Below are 18,326 nucleotides of genomic sequence, written 5' to 3' on the forward strand. Positions count from 1 at the left end.
GGATTTTATGTCCTGTATATCACTACTGATTTAAGTACGGTTAACACTCTGGACTTTGAATCCAGCGATCCGAGTTCGAGTCTCGGTGGAACCTGACGCTGTGTTTTGCGATCGTTTCAAGAAATGAGTACGAGCCGGTAGTTGGAATTGTATATGCAGAATTTTAGCTACGATCATGTAATGCGTACAAGGGCTACAAATAAGCAGTCACAGGTAGCAAGTATGTTTAAGAATCATTTCTTGGGTGTAGCAGAAAATATAGGGACGAACAGTTTAAGAGAAAAATCACAGCAATATGTTGAAAAAGCAACTCACATAAAAGTCTATCATAAGGATGTATTATATATTCTCTCAAAAATAAAAGATGATCTGGATTTGATGATGTTTCCAACACACTACTAATGACTTGTTCCCATAAAATACCCAGTCATCACTTCTTCAAGGTATTTCCCCACTGAGTTTGAAATATGCCATTGTTAAACCCCTCAAAGATACTATAATTTTCGATGTGATAGCGTCTGCAGCTGCGATGAATGGTTTGAATGATTGCTTGAAGCCTTCAAGCTGCCATTTTCTTTATTTCCTGTATGATTGTACAATTTCGGTCTTAGGCCATTTTCAAGTATCTAAAAAGGAAGTTTCATACGTTATACATATTAGTACATGATTTAAAGAACACTAAAGACAATAAACGACAATATCCCATCCACATGTGCTGCACATTTAAAAGATATCAACCACAAAACACCTAAAATAGATGGATCACTTCAAATATTACTTAAGCTACAGAAAGAAAAAAATCATGGATGTAATGGAAGAAATTGAAATCTAAATACATCTAGAAGATCAGTCAGTCAAAGTTTTAAATGAGCAAAAAGACCTGCAAAATGGGAAATTCCTAGACAACTTTCTACCAGTTCTAGGGCAAAGTGTTACAGAAGCGTAGAATGTAAAATTTTCACTACCCTCATTAATAAATATGACTGTAATGATAACCATAAAGCAGTTTTTACTAGACTCTCATGGTCCTCAGTACTATTTCATTAGAATACTGTGATAAATGTGATATATAAGATTTTTGTACCAACTATTCAAAAATGACGTGCTCCTACAATAACATAACAAATATATACAAGTTATTTCAAAGAAACTACAGACAGTCATATTTACACCAATGATGAACGGTAATTAAATATAACTGAGAACAGAAGCATATGCAGGTTATGTAGCAAAATTCTGTAAAATAATTATAATCTTCCTAGTGTTATGTATGTTATATATAAGAGCTTTGCAACAACTGCTCGAAAGTAGCATGCTCCTAAAATAGTGTGAACACTTCAAACTAATTTATGAGCATAACGTATGTCATAGGAGCAACGACGTATATGACATAATCTGTTATCACAGAAAACCATCCATAAAGTAAGTTACAATGCGTCTAGTATATCTACAGGTGTGACTTGTTCCTACATAAAGATCACAAGTGTCACTAATGTATCTACTGTATGAAACTTCCGTTTTAAACACTTGAAAATGGCCTAAGGCTGAGATTGTACAATCATACAGGAAATAAAGAAAATGGCAGCTGAAGGCTTCAAGAAATCATTCAAAAAAGGTGACATGTTGGTATTGACCAATCTGTTTCACTTCAAATTTGAGTAGGTGATGTATTCTACAATAGTAACACACCCGAAAAACTATAATATACTGACTAAATAAGAGTTGGATTTAAGAAGAGTTGGATAGTGTTATATCTAACCAAAAGGATAAAGGAAGTTTTACTTCGTAATTCAACCAATGTAACCACATTAAATTCTTCTCACTGGGGAAGAAAATCAAGTTGCAGTTCCAAGAGTCAATCTTAAGTCTGCTATTGTTGTCATATATGTAAATAATTTTTGATTTAATACATAATGAGCAGAATTAGCTCTTTTTGCAGAGGACACTAGTATTGTAATCAATTCAAGCACACCTACAGCAACAGAAGAAATGGTAAACAATGTTCTTAAATATTTCACTGACTGGTTTTCGGCGTGAAGTCACTCTCAATCGAAAAAAGGAGACAACGTATTTAGTTTTGTAAATGTAAAGGACCTTCATCATTGGTAAGTGTAACACATGGTGAGGAAATTATAAATTGGGTGTAAACTTCAAAATTTGTAAGTGTCCACACTGATCAATATTTAAACTGGAGAAAGCACTTTTGGAACTCTAAAACAAGTTAGTTCAGTCACTCTTGCACTTAGCAGATCTTGGGTACAGAGAAATCAGTAAGTTGACATATTTTGCACATCTTCATTCAATAATGTCATAAGGAATAATGTTCTGGTGTAACCCGTCCTTAAGGAGCAGCCTACATTGCTCAAGAAATAACTTAAGAATAATATGCGGTGCTCACCCACAATCCCCACACATCTGTTTAAGGAGTTAGCCATTCTGACTACTGCTTCACAGTATATTTATTCCCTAATGAAGTTTATTGTAAATAATCCACTGCAGATCAAAGTAACAATGACTTGCATAATTACAATACAAGAAGAAAAATGACATTTATTATTTCAAATTAAGGTTGACTTTAGCACAAAAAGAGGATCACACACACTGAAACCAAAATTTATGATTACTTGCCCTGTTAAAAAATGTCTGACAGATGGCAAAGTAAAATTTAAAAACAAATTAAAAAAATTTCTCCTTGGTAACTTCTACTCCTTACAAGACTTTCTATTACCATAAAGTGTAAAGGCAGTAGATAGGAACAACTAATACACATGTGTATATTTAATAATAAAAAACAATAATAATTAAAAAATGTCAGCATACACCCACATATTTGCAAACTAAATTATTTACATGTAAAATGACTTGTTCCACATCCATGCATTCTCTATGCTCGGATGGAACATCTCTGCTTTATTGCCTGCAACCCTCTCCCCTTAAAATTGGAAAAGAAAGTGGGTGGATGATATGAACCACAATCAGGCTGGCCTTTCCTTTCTTCTTCTTCTTCTTCTTTTTTTTAAATCAAGTACACAGATTTAGTCTGGGTTGGGTTAAGCTTTCTGTTGTACAGGTCAGCCAAATGTGCAGTGCATGCACTACACGTTAGACAACATAAAAAGGTCTTAGCTGAAACACAATGAAGTTTATAGCTATATCAACATTCAAAAAACTTCAATGACTAGAAACTAACCTGTAGATTGCCCAGATTCTCATAATGAGAAACAAATTGCTGGCTTATGATGGGCGGCACGTGACGCAATCGATCATTCAGCAACCATGGTTCAAGACTTTCCAAATAGACAGCTTTCATTCCTTCATCATTACTGCACGTATCCCACAACTTTCCAAACAGCAAGTCCCTGCCACAGAAGTAAACAACCAACTGTAGGGCAAAATAACTTTCTATTATTCTCTGTATGCCTATTTTGAACTTTTAAGGAAGTGATATATAAATATCTGTTCAGTGGTGGCAGCATGATTTTTAATAAGAGAACATAAAATTATTACAGCACACAACGTTTTCTGGATCTGGTCCTCTTATAGTCAGCAGCACTGAGAACAGTCATATCAGTCATGTCACAAGCAGAAAAATCATTTTTTAGTCATGTGCAATTACATATTGCAAAACAATTAAGATTATTCTTTTTGTTACCTTTGTGAAAGCGGCCAAGCCAGTTCACATCTGGTATGGGTTGGTTGAGGTTTAAGGGATTACAGGTGAGGTCATCAGTCCCTTGTTCAAGTGGTATTTCATTTGGAGTTACTGACGAGTGGCAGAAATTTGATAAAATTATGAAAGCATATAACAGTGGAAATATCAAGGCACTGAAAGCAATATTGGTGCCAGAGCTGAGAAATAATTTAAGGCGAAGGAAAAGTATACTGGTCAGGCCACCCTAAATAGTTCAGAGCAGATGAGGAGTCTCATAGGACTCAGTTAAGGCAAGAGAAATCTTAGCTCATCCACTCCCTGCCAACCTGGATAAGAGTAAAATCAATTACAGAGTAAAGAACACTTTTTAGCTGCGATATTCATAACTGAAGACCACAACAACAAACAACAACAACATTCATAATAGTAAATGTGAAAAGGCTGAAAACATAATGAACATCAGCTGCAATGGTAATAATAAAAAGGCGAGAGAAGAAAGTCAGGTCTGTAGATGGCAACACGAGTGTCAGCCAGGGATCTGCATGCAATGGGGGCCATCATTTCCACAGTCCCACCCAAAATCTATTTTAGACAGTATGTTAAAGAGAGAGAACAGCACCCAATATTCATTGGAATGATAACCCTAAAATGGAAAATGTGGTGCGGCAGAAAAAAGGGGGCTAACTGCCTCTAAGAGCAATTAAAACAGTGTAAAAGAAGGATGACCAAGGAAGCTGGCAGAAGAAAAAGGGTCGAGAGTCCACAGATTAAGCATGCTGTGGGAGATGCCACACTCCCACCCACCCTGCCCCCACCATGAAAGTAGTTTAAAATGTCATACTTAAGAATAAAAATCACTTTCACTGAGGAAATGGAGAACCAGTTACACTGTCCGTGAGTCATCTGCCAATATTCAGGCAAAGAATCCAGGATGCCAAGCTTAGCAGGCAGTGCCAAAAGCAGATTTCATTCTAAAGATGTGAGCCACTGTCTATAAGGTTCCGCAAACCACAATGTAAGATTGATTTGTTACATGAAATGAAACAATGCATTAATCTGGTACGATCAATACAGAGGCAACAATGGAAGAAGAAGTGTCACACAGCAGTAGTCTCTTTGATAGTGCAGAGTTTGTCAGAGGTGTCAGTGACACAACACATGTCCCATTATTAAGTGAGGAGTGATCTTATTTGCAACTGCAAATCTGCACATGAAACTGTCAAAGTGAATGTTGGACGATTAATCACATCCCTAGTCAAATGGTTGGCCAGTTCATTCCCTGGGATATCAAGATGACTTGGGATCCAGAGAAGGAAAACTGAGCAGGCAGTACGACTAAGTTCAGGCAGGTCACGAATTGCCAATATCGAGGGTGACAAGAGGAGACTGCTTTACTCAGTGAGCAGTCTCCTCTTGTCACCCTCGATATTGGCAATTTGTGACCTGCCTGAACTTAGTCGTACTGCCTGCTCAGTTTTCCTTCTCTGGTCATTACAAATCAAAATACAGTCAAGGTGGTCTGTTTAATGAAATGTAAGGCTCTGCTGACCACTATCAGCTTTACTGTAAAATACACTACACACTGCTGGCAAAAAATGTTGTTCTTGACTGGCAGGAGATATTAACTCATGTCCTCTCTTACCAGTGATTTTAGAGTCATTAGTATATATATCATTGTAACACCTGGATACTCCTGAAGAAGCGACAGGAACAGACTTGGAAAGGCAATAGGGGTGAGAGATTTTAGAACCTTGAAATAGATGAGTCTTATTTGTGGTCTGGGTACTAACCAAGACAGAATGTGTGGGAAAATACTGGGAGCATATTCTAAGAACAGAGGTCCTCCAGAGGCAGTCCAACTGGTGATACTGCCCAAGGGTGGGTGTCAGGGGTTCAATGTCCCTCGTTGCAAAAAGAATTTGGAAATTGTCAGGTGATGATTATGTAAGTGAGTAAGAGTAGGTACCATTAGAATGGAAGAAGGAAAATGGCCAAGTGAAGGCTTTTCAGATGAAGCCTTGGAGCTGAAGTTTGGCAAAGGCTACAGGTAGGGATTTATATCAAACATCATCACAGATGCAGAGGTAATCCACAGTCTGATAGGGGTCACTAGCCCACTGATGCTGATGAGTGTAACACTCCAGCACAGAAACCCGCAAGATGCCATTTATTGGATTTGTGAGGAGCTGAATGATTAGCAACTCTAACGTGAAACAATCAGTGGGATAAACCCCAACAAATAAAAAGGTGTAGGGAGCCTCAAAAGCCACAGCTGTGGAGGGTTAGTAAAATGTGATGGTGACAAGCTCTCTTACACCTTATGTTGGTCAGAAGGGTCTCCAATGATGTGTTGATGTTTAGGAAACCCCCGAAACATTGCTGTCTCCAAGCTAACCATATGGATGGCTGTGGATTGTCCCTCCTAGAAACCACACTCATAAAAGGACAAAAGGCTCCATGATTTGAGAACACAGCATAATCCTCAGGTTACCATACTTTCAAGCAGTCTGTAGAGCATATTTTTAATAAGGTACTGAGCCTTAGTTCACAGCTGCTGAAAAGTTCAGAGGCTTGTCAGTGAAGATGTTGCTCGTGGCATTGGAGGGCCCTTCGACAATCCTGAAGAGCCGCTGCTATGTCTTTGGTCAAGATCAATAGCTGAAATGGTGCCGTGGGTGGTGCTGAAGCGGTTAGAAATACTGTGATTGAGGAGAGACAGACCAAGACTAGAAAGAAGCTGGTCAATCAGAAGGTCCCTACTAGACAAGGTGGTACTCCCTCATGGTGTGGAGTGAGGAGGAGGGGTGGGAGTGAGAGGCAGGGGCATTGAAATCCGTCAGAGGAAAAGGGGGGAGGAGGGGAGTTGTTGGACTAAGGGGATTATCTGAAGGTGAGCTAAATAAACATTACAAAAGGGGATCATTTGCTCTTGCACTGCTATTGCTTCCCATACACTTGCTATCTACTCAATGACAACATCTGTGCGAACTAATTTACAGACCCCTCCAGATGCTCTCTCAGCGTCAGTACGGTTTTGACAGAAGGCATGGTAAATTTGAGGAGTTGGTGAATGGTCGTCAGTGAAGAATGTTTCTTGGAGAACAACACATATGGGCGAACAAGAAGAAATTAGTAGCTCCTGTTGTTGTTCAGCACATGACAATATTATCCACTGCATTTCTATTGGCTCATCACGTTGAGGGTGTCCTGGTTAGATATGAAGTAACCTGGAGAGCAGGTCATGTGTCAAGGTCTCTGAGTCACTATTGGTGGAGGGTAAACATCATCAATGAACATGGTTTGGAATCCAATGGCATGGGTGGAATGGCACCTCCAGGGTGACAGGAGTAACTTTATCCTGAGATTTCTTCTCCTCCTCCTCCTCCTCCTCCTCCTCCTCTTTCACATTTGGCAGTTGATATTTACATGAGAGTTTATCTATTGGGAGTGTAGGAACAAAACAAAGAGTGGGCAGCCCTGGGACTCACCGTCTGTGGCTCCTTCAATCACTGGCTGGAGTCAGGTCTCTGATACGTTGATTTTTAGGGAAAGGGTTCCCGAGAGAGTGGTTCCTGAAGATGGCACCACATTAATCATGAGAAGGGGGTAGTGTCCATTGTCAAATTTATTTTCAAAACTACTGGGTATCGGTGTCACAGTAAATACATCAGTTCCTGCTGATGACCTGGCCACAGTAGTGGGAAAGATTGATATCACTGAGACTGAGTAGAAACAATCACAGTTTTTCTGAGCTCCAAAATATGAGAGGTGGACAGTGGATTTTGTATCCCTTGAGTAGTAGCATACTTCGGGGATCAGAGAGTTTGTCCATTCCCGCAATTGACGTAGACAGGTAGTAGTGCATATGGTTTCTGTGAAGTGGCTAGCCACAATCTTTGCCAACCACATCATATGTATGCTAGGAAGACATATGCCCAAAAGATGGCGTGTAGAACACCACATCTGGGGTAGAGAATATGGCTTCTCATCACAGTGGTAACACAATTTTGACCTTTTCTGGAAGAAAATGTTCCTCAAAAGTGACGATGAATTCACTGGTGTCTGTCTTATTGTGTGATGGATCTCGACATACACGATGTACAAAGTGGATCTCTCGCTCCTCCAAGTGTTCACGTAGTTCTTAGTCCATCTGCAGTGTTAGGTGCCTGTGAAAAATTAATCCCTGTACCATACTGAGGTTCTTATGGGGTGTAATGGTAACAGGTACATCACCAAGTTGTTTATAAGAGTAATACACTGGGATGGGTAGTAGGATTTGTCATTTTAATTAAGATGGTACCACTTTGTAATTTGTTAACAGAAGAGGGATAGCCACCTACTTCACAGCATGCACAGGGAGGTGACGGCTCGACAGCTCGGACATCAATGGTATGATCCCAGTGTGATCAGGAGGCTACTGCTGTACAAGTACATGACAACCCACTGCACTGACTAGATAGCATGGTGGGTAATGAGTGACCTTCCCCACACAATCTCTAAAAAAATATGAAAAATGTGGAGGTCAAACACTGATGTGTGGACTGAATACAAATTAATCAAAATATATGGTGTAAAAAAAGGGAACACAATGTGTCCAGTACACTCATTATTTGAGCAACAACTGAAGGTATCACCATCAGCATCTCTCTTTGCCTAACAGGAGCAGCTCGATACAAGTCTTTATACATCTTTAGGGAGAGAGGAAAAAAAGGTCGATATCAAATACTCACATCTAAACAGAAAGCCTTCTGTCCCCACCAAGGATAGTGTGACATTACAGCTCGACAGTAAGCCTAATTTCACCAGAAGACTTATGCCTGACCCTTAGGGATCATAAACTGATAGTTGCTCACCAAGTATGGAAAAATGTATATTATTCTTCGTGTAAATGTTTAGTGCTGGAAGAAAACTAGGATGAGAGATTAATAATATTTATTCAACAGCTTTTTGTGTCAGTTAAAGTTTTTCTTCTAAGAAATGAACATTTTGTTATAAGGGAGATGTGGCCAGTGTCTAGGAAGTAAAACTGGAGATATGATCATTACCAATATTGTGACCAATGTGGAAATTCCAGGATGGAGATAACAGCCAAAAAAGAGGAAAAGCAACTTCTCGCATGTAGGTGATTGATGCATGGCACATTGAACCATTCAGATTGTTGCTACTACTGCTCTCTCTCTCTCTCTCTCTCTCTCTCTCTCTCTCTCTCTCTCTCATGGTGTATGTACAAATTCTCACATTCACAACTACCTAGACAGCCAAATTCAGCCAACAGCAGCTATCAAAGAAACACTCTGCTTTCATTTCACACACAACATCAGAATAATAATGCACCTCAGAAGACACTGTGAAATCAAATTTGTATTACCAAACTAGAAACTTCTTTAACAAGCCACAAAACAACAAAAAACTTGCAGAAAATTATATAAGTTCTGAAATCTGACACAAAATCACAAACAGAAGTTACTTAGGAACATAGCAACATTATCTGTTGTGCTTTACAGCAAAATTCAGTCTGATACCTAAACTAAGACCACCACTCACATTACATCCAATGACACACAGTATTCCACACATGCAGGTATGGACTCTTGATAGGTATCAGTACTGCCACCATGAATTAGTGTTTCATCTATGTAAATGTTCAGTATCTCCAGCACCTGAAACATAATTTATACTATGTTTAACAAACTGATTGTTTAGATCACAATATTTTCAAAAATTATCAGGGTCATACACAACAGCATGTATTAGTACCTTCTGCCAAATTATTTCTTTTCTTTTGGTTTTAGGGCCTTTCAATCCAATGACTGCCTTCCCTCTTTCATGGTAGAAGTCCATTCCGAGTGAAAGTGCTTCCAGGTACCGATCCTAGGAAAGAATGAAAATGTCACAATTTTGCATAGAAACCCAATGCTGCATGTAACAATTTAATCATGATGTAAGTGAAGGAAGGTCAGGTTTTCACTTAACTTTGCAGTTTACCTATCAAACATTAGTATCATGTTACACATTTAAAATGATAGTGTTTCAGAGACACCTGCCCTCATATACAAGTGGGTTAAAGAACCCAATTCTGGGACACAGGAAGGCCAGCCACTCCCAGACTGAATTCATTTCACAGATTAAAAATGATGACTGGTGCAATGACCAGCCTCAATGCAACCTTTATGCGATTTTCCAAATTTACCACAAATTCCTGGTTGGTTTCTGTGTTCTGCCTCAGATACACAATGCTCAATCATTTTTAAAAACAATGTCACATTTGACCATGCACTTATACTAGATGCAAACAGAAGATAGTACATGTATTCCTTGCTGGGGAGACGCTGGCAGAGGCTTTTAAATGCTTTTGGGAGTGGTGAACCCATCATTATAATAGCTTGTACATACTTCAGCGAATAACAACTGCCAGACTGCTTTATTTCTTGTCACTGCTATTTTAATTCACGTAATAAAACACTTTCCTTGATTTTCAGTCTTAATTTAAAGATTATGATATGCACTGAAGCCACTGAGAGTACATTTACAAAAAATTGCCCACTAGGATTTTAAAAACCATCTTAGTCAGCAGGAAAAAGGCGGTGGGCAACATGCTTCTACTAAGCTCAGCTTCCTTACAAAGAGGAATAGCTGGTATAGTCTGTCATGAGAATTCATACGTATTTCTACTAGTATAAGAATACTCCTTTTCTTAAAGAGGTCCTTTGAGAGAACTTTATTTTTAACACATTTTCACTAATCAAAATTACGAACTGTTTCATTGATATACAGCATCCGTCTTAAAAATTAATGAGGATATAACAATATTTTCCTTGAAACTTCCTGGCAGATTAAAACTGTGTGCCCGACCGAGACTCGGACTCGGGACCTTTGCCTTTCGTGGGCAAGTGCTCTACCATATGAGCTACCGAGGCACGACTCACGGCCGGTACTCACAGCTTTACTTCTGCCAGTACCTCGTCTCCTACCTTCCAAACTTTACAGAAGCTCTCCTGCGAACCTTGCAGAACTAGCACTCCTGAAAGAAAGGATATTGCGGACACATGGCTTAGCCACAGCCTGGGGGATGTTTCCAGAATGAGATTTTCACTCTGCAGCGGAGTTCCAGTTTTAATCTGCCAGGAAGTTTCATATCAGCGCACACTCCGCTGCAGAGTGAAAATCTCATTCTGGAATATTTTCCTTCATTTCCTGATGCTCTCTCACTGGCTGCATAGGACCAGCAGCTGACACACTACCTTTCATTTCCGCTATTCCATCAACACAAGCATTGTTAATATTGCTGTATGACACACGTATGTGTTCCACTGGCCTCTATACAGAGTTTTACCATCTTCTCAAAAAATGTATTCAACTATTGAGGATCTGCCCTATTTTAAAGCCATTTCCACCCCAACTACAAATGAAAAGGCAGCTAACTATGAAAAACATTTTGTTGCAGTCCCTTTTTCATTGCTACTATGGAAATAGTCATGTTTTTTCCTTTGTTAAGTATAATATAGTTTGGTAAAATCAATATTACATTTTGCTCACTGGAGCTAATTAACAAATAATATCACTTTTGTGATAACTTATTCCAATCACTCCAGAAAAACAATTAGTAACAATTTACTATTAACATAAGAACAGCATCTATGTGGCACGAGGAGGTCAGAACAGATTCTGACCTCCTTAATGCAGTGTCATGGAGCTTGGCCTCTCAAAAACTTTGGCATGTGTGGCAGGAGCAACAGCTGTCAGCATATGTTATGTGGCAGATGGACACCAGTCACCTGAGGTACTCACTCGGCTCACACAACGTTGTTAAATAAATAACATCCTTGTGAAAGAAAGAATGAATGAAATACATTAAATAATTGGCCATAAAAACAAAACACAGTCAAATTAGGCACTGCCTGTGACTGTGCCAGAAGTAGGAGTACAAGGTGAGGGAGTAAAGTAATGGAACTGATTTTTTATCTATCACAGTTTTTATTTTTTTCAAAGAATAATATTGCCCCTTCAAAGTAGTTCTCTTCAGCAGCAATACACTGGTGAAGTAGTTCCCAGTCCTTTTAGCAGCAATGAAAGGCCTCAAGTGATAGGGCCTTTAACATGTCACTCACATTCTTTTGAACGTTCTCCAGAGTCCAAAATGGTTGTCCTATTAAGACATTTTTCAATTTCAGGTAAAGAAAAGAGTCACAAGGACTCAGATGAGGTGAATAGGGGGGGGGGGGGGGCTGTGGAACAATTGGGGTCAAAAATTCCATGATGGAATTGGCTGTGTGACATGGGCCATTGTCATTAGCAGTGTCCAGTTGTCTGCAATGTCTGGTCTCACCCTTTTCCTGAGCCTTCCAAGGATATCTTTGTGAAACACTTTGTTGACAAGGTTGTCCTGGAAGAACAGATTATTTATGCATGATACCCTATTGCCAAAAATGCAATTCAGCATTGTTTTAATCTTTTATTCGCTCATTCGAGCTTTTATCAGTCAAGAAAATGTCTCAGAGTGCCACTCCTCACTTTGGCTCCTTGTCTCAGTATCATACTAAAAAACCCAGGATTCACCATCTGTGATAACACGCCTGAACCTTTTTGTCATTCCTCTCAAGATGATCAATGCACACGTTTCTTTGACTGTCCTGCTCTGCTATAAGGTTTATCGACCCATTTTGGCACAGACCTTTTGAACGTGCAAAACTTTGGTCAAAATTTGACATACAGTGAAAGTGTAAGTTTAACAGCTCATTCATCATCCTTATTGTTAAACGTGAATCCGATCTCTCAAGAGCACCCAAATGTTCGACGTTTTCAGTGGTTTTTGAAGTTCAACTCTCCCCGAGAGAGGTTCCTCTTTAACATGTTCTCAGCTTTCCAAAAATGTTTTGTGCCAGTCAAAAACTTGAGCTCTTGATAAGGAATGTTCTCCATATGCCTGTTTCAACATTTCAATGGTCATACCAATGGATTCCCCAACTTTAACACAAAACTTGATAGCATAACGTTGCTCTAAATCCCACCGCGCGCGCGCGCCCCCTCACACACACACACACACACACACACACACACACACACAATTTCACTGATGGTTGCTCTCTGATAGTCACATGATGATTCTATAGAGCTAAAACTCTGCCTGAGCATCTGAAAGGGATGATCACACAAGTCTACACATGTAGAAAAACTCAGGTTGCCATATCATCTGCAGTGTTGTCATTCTCATTAGTTTTCACACACCTAGTATGAACACTAGTGTCTGCAATTTTGTGACACTACACAATCTTCCCAAATTCTTCAGAATCAATCTTCAAGTGACTTCAATTGCCAAAGATTCATCTGTAAATATAAGACAATCCCCATATTAGTCTTTTACGTTACGTAAAAATATTGACTTCACCGGCAGTAGTTTAATCTGTGAATTTAAGACAACCCTGTATTTTCGAACATGAAGTTGGGGAAAAAAAATCTTAATCTTGTATTTGGGCAAATACGACATCATTTATTACGTACTTTATCAAAAATGGAAGTGTCTCAGACTAAATAAAATGCTTAAATAAGAATCTAAATAATCTGGAAGTAAAGAAGACCTCTTGCCGAATACTAGAAGCATTGAGCGATCAACAAAAAAGAATGAAAGCTCTGCTTGCTTTTGGCTGAAATCTGTAATGAGCTAAGAGTACACGCTCAGGCACACGCATAAGCACACACTATATTCATCTAAGAGTCTGCTACTTTTATTTCTCAAGCGAAATAGTTATATGTAGCATGTAACTCTAGTTACTACAAACACACTGTTGGAAACCATAGGTTATGGAAAACATACCACTTACTGTTAGTTATGCATGAATGAAACATTGTAATGTTGTTTACTGAATTTACTCTCCCTGTGTTGCTGTTGGATCCCAGCCAAAAAATATGAAATTCATGAACAAATATTTTCAAGGGATACCCCATTCCTCAGACAAGCAAAATGGAAATAGAAAACAAATCAGCACTCTCTTTCATCCTCTAGGTTGGGATATTAATCCGTTACTGGTCTCAGTACAGTATGGAAACTCGGGCTGATAACAAGGCACATACCAGAGACAAAGTACGGGGCCATTGCCAATTTATACCACTTCTACACTTTCATAGAAAGATACATGATGCAGTTTACAGTTTAATTACAAGCAACACTATCAGCTTACATGACTTACACGATTTTTTCCTTACTTGAAAAATAAATAGCAAAAACAAAATAATTTCAAGTCTTCCAGAGTTTTTTATGTTTCAGTAAAAGAGTGTAGGAAAACACAGACAGCAGGAAAGAACCCTTCAAAAAGGAAAATGAGTGTTGGAAATTATTGGCAAGCAGGGTGATAACAACACATGACAGGAGTAACATAACAAAGGGTGTAGGTCATTAATTTTCATCCTACGTTATAAGGAAAAAAGTATAGAATGTTTGAGAACTATCCTTTTTACTTCCTAAGACGTGTACAGCAGATGTACCTTTTTCAAGCTAATGGAATAAACATGTAAAACACCATGCTATAATCTGTCATATTTGTTTGGTGACAGAACAACAATAATTAATCTCTCTCTTTTACTTATTACAATTATAGCCAACTATCAAATGTGGCAATAGTGCATGATGCTATCCTTCATTACAGTAATGGAGCAGAATGTGACAACTCACCTGTCTCACAAGGTGTGCTAGACGATCATTCCAAGTTCTGATTGACAACACATGAAATGTTTTAGTGCCCAAAAGCAGCAGCTGGCTTCCAAAGCTGACTACAGAATTATAGCAGGCATGTTCCCCTGCTAAGGCCTGGAAAATTAACAAATTAAAATTAACAATGCAGGAACAATAAATGAAATATACGAGAACTACTAATGTTTGTGGGGAAAAATCATTCCAGTTTTATACAGTCATAAGTATGAACTTCTTTACTTGTCGTAAACTGACATTAAGGGCTTAGTTTCACATACCTCCATACATTTTCTTGCAGAAATTATGCCAGAAATCAGTTACTAGTATTTACTCTGTTTCATGTCAAAAACTGGGAATTAGTAGTTTTAAACCTTTGAGCTTCATATATGTATGGAAGTATACATTTCATGGATTTCTTGTACATTCCACTGACAACAACAAAGTAGAAATGAGTTATAATGTGTACTGCATCTGAGGGGAAACAGTTACCAAACCTCATTCATACATGGTAAAACAACAGTGACTAGTAGTCATGTGTAGCCACTGCTAACTGGGTAAGTGCAATTTACAAACCAAAATGTTTGGGGTCCAATCAAAAATTGGTCCTAGAATTTTTCTGTCACTTATCATTCTGTCAATTATTTGTTAATGTGAAAATGGCACATTGCACTGTGGTTCAGAGTGCACATTAAACAGTATGTCAACCTGTAAGAAAAGGGCTGTCAGTCAAAGATTGGAGGAAGCCAAGAACATAGCATCTCCATGAAGACTGCATCTAATAAAGCACAGTGGTGTTAAAACCCATCTACTGGTTGAGGACAACTTAGCTCTTTCAGTTACAGTCTTCATTTTTCCCAAAAAACATTATATATGCTTATTTGGCTTATATTGATAGGAATGAGGAAAGCATCATTTCCTGACCATTTCAAACAATGTTCCTCCAGTTGGATTTCTGCCCTGAGATGAAGAGTACTTTATTTATTACAAAACTGGGGGCTCTGGATTTGTTTTTTCAAAGTAATACTTCTTCTCACCCAAACTTCCAAGTAAATTCTATGGCTCTTTCACATTTTTGATGTTGTTATACACAGTTTGAAAATGTAACAGTTTCAAGCTATAGAGTACACAAAATATCAGACATTATGGTTGTTGGAAAATAGCATACCAATGCTTTGCTGACATTTCCACCAGTTGCAAGACCCTTGAAGTGTGCTGTTGCATACACCAGGCCAACAGCTGCTAGGTCCAGAACCTCTAGCTCCTCATGTGACCGAACATCCACGAGATGCAGCTGCTCCAATGTGTCCAAAACAGCCAGGGTGCGTGTATTCAGCCAGTGCAGACTCAGTAATTGGTAACCGACACTCAAGCGCTGTAGTGCCACAAACCGTACTTTGCTTTTATTGTCTACAGAAACCTGTAAAAAAGCATAGATTGCATATGGAATGAAGTTATATGAACACTGACTGGAAAAATACTGACAGAAGTTCTGACGATTCAGTGTAATGTTACAAAACTGTGTGAAAGTTGTGACACCTTGTGTAATAATGAGACGAATACTTTATCATCACTAAAGCTCCAGAACAGAAATAAGGATTAACAAGAAGAACTGTTCAAGGCCTGCTACAGCTTTCATTTGTGGCTTTGCCCTTTTATTCTCGTGGTGCAACTTCAAGAGAAACTGAATAAATGATTAATGGAAAATCTCATATAAAGATGTGAAACAAATACTAACAAAGAGATAGAGGGGCTGGCCAGCCCCTCTATCTCTTTGAAAGAAACTGAATACTCAGTTTTGACGACAGATTGACGAATACATACCTTCTGCATTGGATGCATCATAGCTTTCACATCGGATGCATTAAAGAAATTTTGCAAAACCAAAATCAAGTGGCTTAGCCAGATTCTGAATTAGTATTGTCTCAAAGAAGAGAAAACACTTCACAATTTACAACACGTCACCCAGTACCACTTGAAGGAAACATATATAACATGCTCATTTTTCAGCAGAAAACAATGAAAGACTACTTTTATATATAAAGTAAGTCTAAAACTATTTAACAATATTATGACGAAGATAGTTGCTACTTACCAAATAGCAGAGACGCTGAGTCACTATATGGTGAGTAGCAACTATCCTTTCCATAATATTGTTACATTCCATCCTGGATTTTCGATTGTCTAAAACTATTTAGTCTTTCTGAAAGATAAACAATTGTCTTAGGTTCGCACTGAAGTTGACTATTTCTTACAACTATTGAGAGTGACCTGATTTGAGACACTATGTGAAAGAAATGCATCCTTAACTACCTCACACCAGAAACACTTTAGCTGTTCAGATTTCTCATTTTATCTTAGACTAACAATCTTTGTTTAGAACAAATAATAACCCAGAAATACTTCCCTATTATAAACAGTACTGTAACATATTACAAAAAGTTGCAAAAATCCAGCATTATGCACATCTCATCTGAAATTGACAGATCATATAATAAAATCAAACCAACAGGGAATATTCCCAAAAAAGACACAGGAAAAGAAGCCTTAGGGGATGACACTATTGCTGTTAAACAGAATGGAAACATTGTAAAAGACTGTTCATGTGCAGCAGATATTTTTAGTAATTACCTTTTTTTAAAAAAGGAAGTGAGGAGACTGATGCAAATAATTCAGAACAAAAAGCAAAACAGTATGCTGAAGAAGCAATACAGAGGACATTTAGTGAAATAAAAGTTAATCTCACATCTCTACTGAAATAAGGGAGGGGACCATGACTTTTAAAATCAAAAGTTCATATAGGATGGGTAATATCTCCAACAAGTCACTAAAATGTTGTAAGGCTATAATAGGTAATTTTCTTAGCCATGTATGTAATGCAGTATTAACTCACAGTGATTTCCCAGGAAGATTTAAATATGCTATTGTTAGGCCTCTATAAAGAAATAAGGCGACTCCAAAGATGTCAATACTGCTGCCCAGTGCCAAGACTCATGTTCAGAAAAAACATAACACCTTGAACAACTAGAGATGGGACATTCATACTCACAGGGCATGTACATTAATACGTTCTGCAGAAATCATGAGCATTTGAACCATGTTGACCCCATGGGTTCAAAGTCAACATTGATATCGTGACGCAGCACCACTTACTGGTAAAATGTGCCTGCAGCTGTCGTTGTCGCTATAAACTGAAGGTAATGGATCAGTGTGGTTGGAGCAGACATGCAGGATGCCTCGCAGTCATATGCACAAACTGTACCGTCAAGTCAGTGAGTTTAAAAGAGAACGCATTATTGGCATGTGAGTATGTGATGCATCCATCCAGGAACATGGTTCATCCAGTTTTGTCCTGTTACAAATACTCCACTTCCTATTAACGTAGTCCACTAACAAGAAATAATACACAGGTTAGAAAAATACAGCTCTTAGGTATGCATACTAATGAAAACAAATTGGAAAAACAATATAGTAGATTTGCTAAAACATATAGGTTCGGTTAGTTTTGCTGTAAGAATAATTGCCAATTTTTGGGAAATAGAGGTCTTTAAGTTAAAGTATTTTGCGTATTTTCATTAGCTGATGCCTTATGTTATAATATTTTGGGGGTAACTCCTTGCTTAGGTTAAAAGTATTCAGTGCACACAAGAAAAGGATTCCAATTATTTACAGAAGTTCCCACATGTAGATCTTGGTGCTATGTGTTTAAGGAAATGGAAATATTAACCACAGCCTCATGCTACATTTATTCACTTATGAAATTTGTTATCAACAATCTATCCAAGTTTGATAAACTATGTGATCAAAAGTATCCAGACACATGGCTGAAAATGACTTACAAGTTCGTAGCGTCCTCCATCGGTAATGCTGGAATTCAATATGGTGTTGGCCCACCCTTAGCCTTGATGACAGCTTCCACTCTCGCAGGCACACGTTCAATCAGGTGCTGGAAGGTTTCTTGGGGAATGGCTGCCCATTCTTCATGGAGTGCTG

General features: G+C 38.4%; 1 protein-coding gene across 1 annotated transcript in view; it reads right to left on the bottom strand.

Moving 5' to 3' along the window:
* The window catches only part of LOC126252008 (vacuolar protein sorting-associated protein 8 homolog), a 208,484-nt gene that overhangs the window by 129,894 nt on the left and 60,264 nt on the right, over positions 1 to 18,326 (bottom strand). Inside the window, exons 7-11 of the mRNA XM_049952792.1 lie at positions 15,502 to 15,753; positions 14,319 to 14,453; positions 9,410 to 9,523; positions 9,197 to 9,312; positions 3,191 to 3,359 (exon numbers count right to left, since the gene is read on the bottom strand). Of these exons, the coding sequence (XP_049808749.1) occupies positions 3,191 to 3,359; positions 9,197 to 9,312; positions 9,410 to 9,523; positions 14,319 to 14,453; positions 15,502 to 15,753 (786 nt within the window). The remainder of the gene's footprint in view (positions 1 to 3,190; positions 3,360 to 9,196; positions 9,313 to 9,409; positions 9,524 to 14,318; positions 14,454 to 15,501; positions 15,754 to 18,326) is intronic.

This window comes from Schistocerca nitens, chromosome 4 (genome assembly GCF_023898315.1).
Source record: "Schistocerca nitens isolate TAMUIC-IGC-003100 chromosome 4, iqSchNite1.1, whole genome shotgun sequence".
Lineage (NCBI taxonomy): Eukaryota > Metazoa > Arthropoda > Insecta > Orthoptera > Acrididae > Schistocerca > Schistocerca nitens.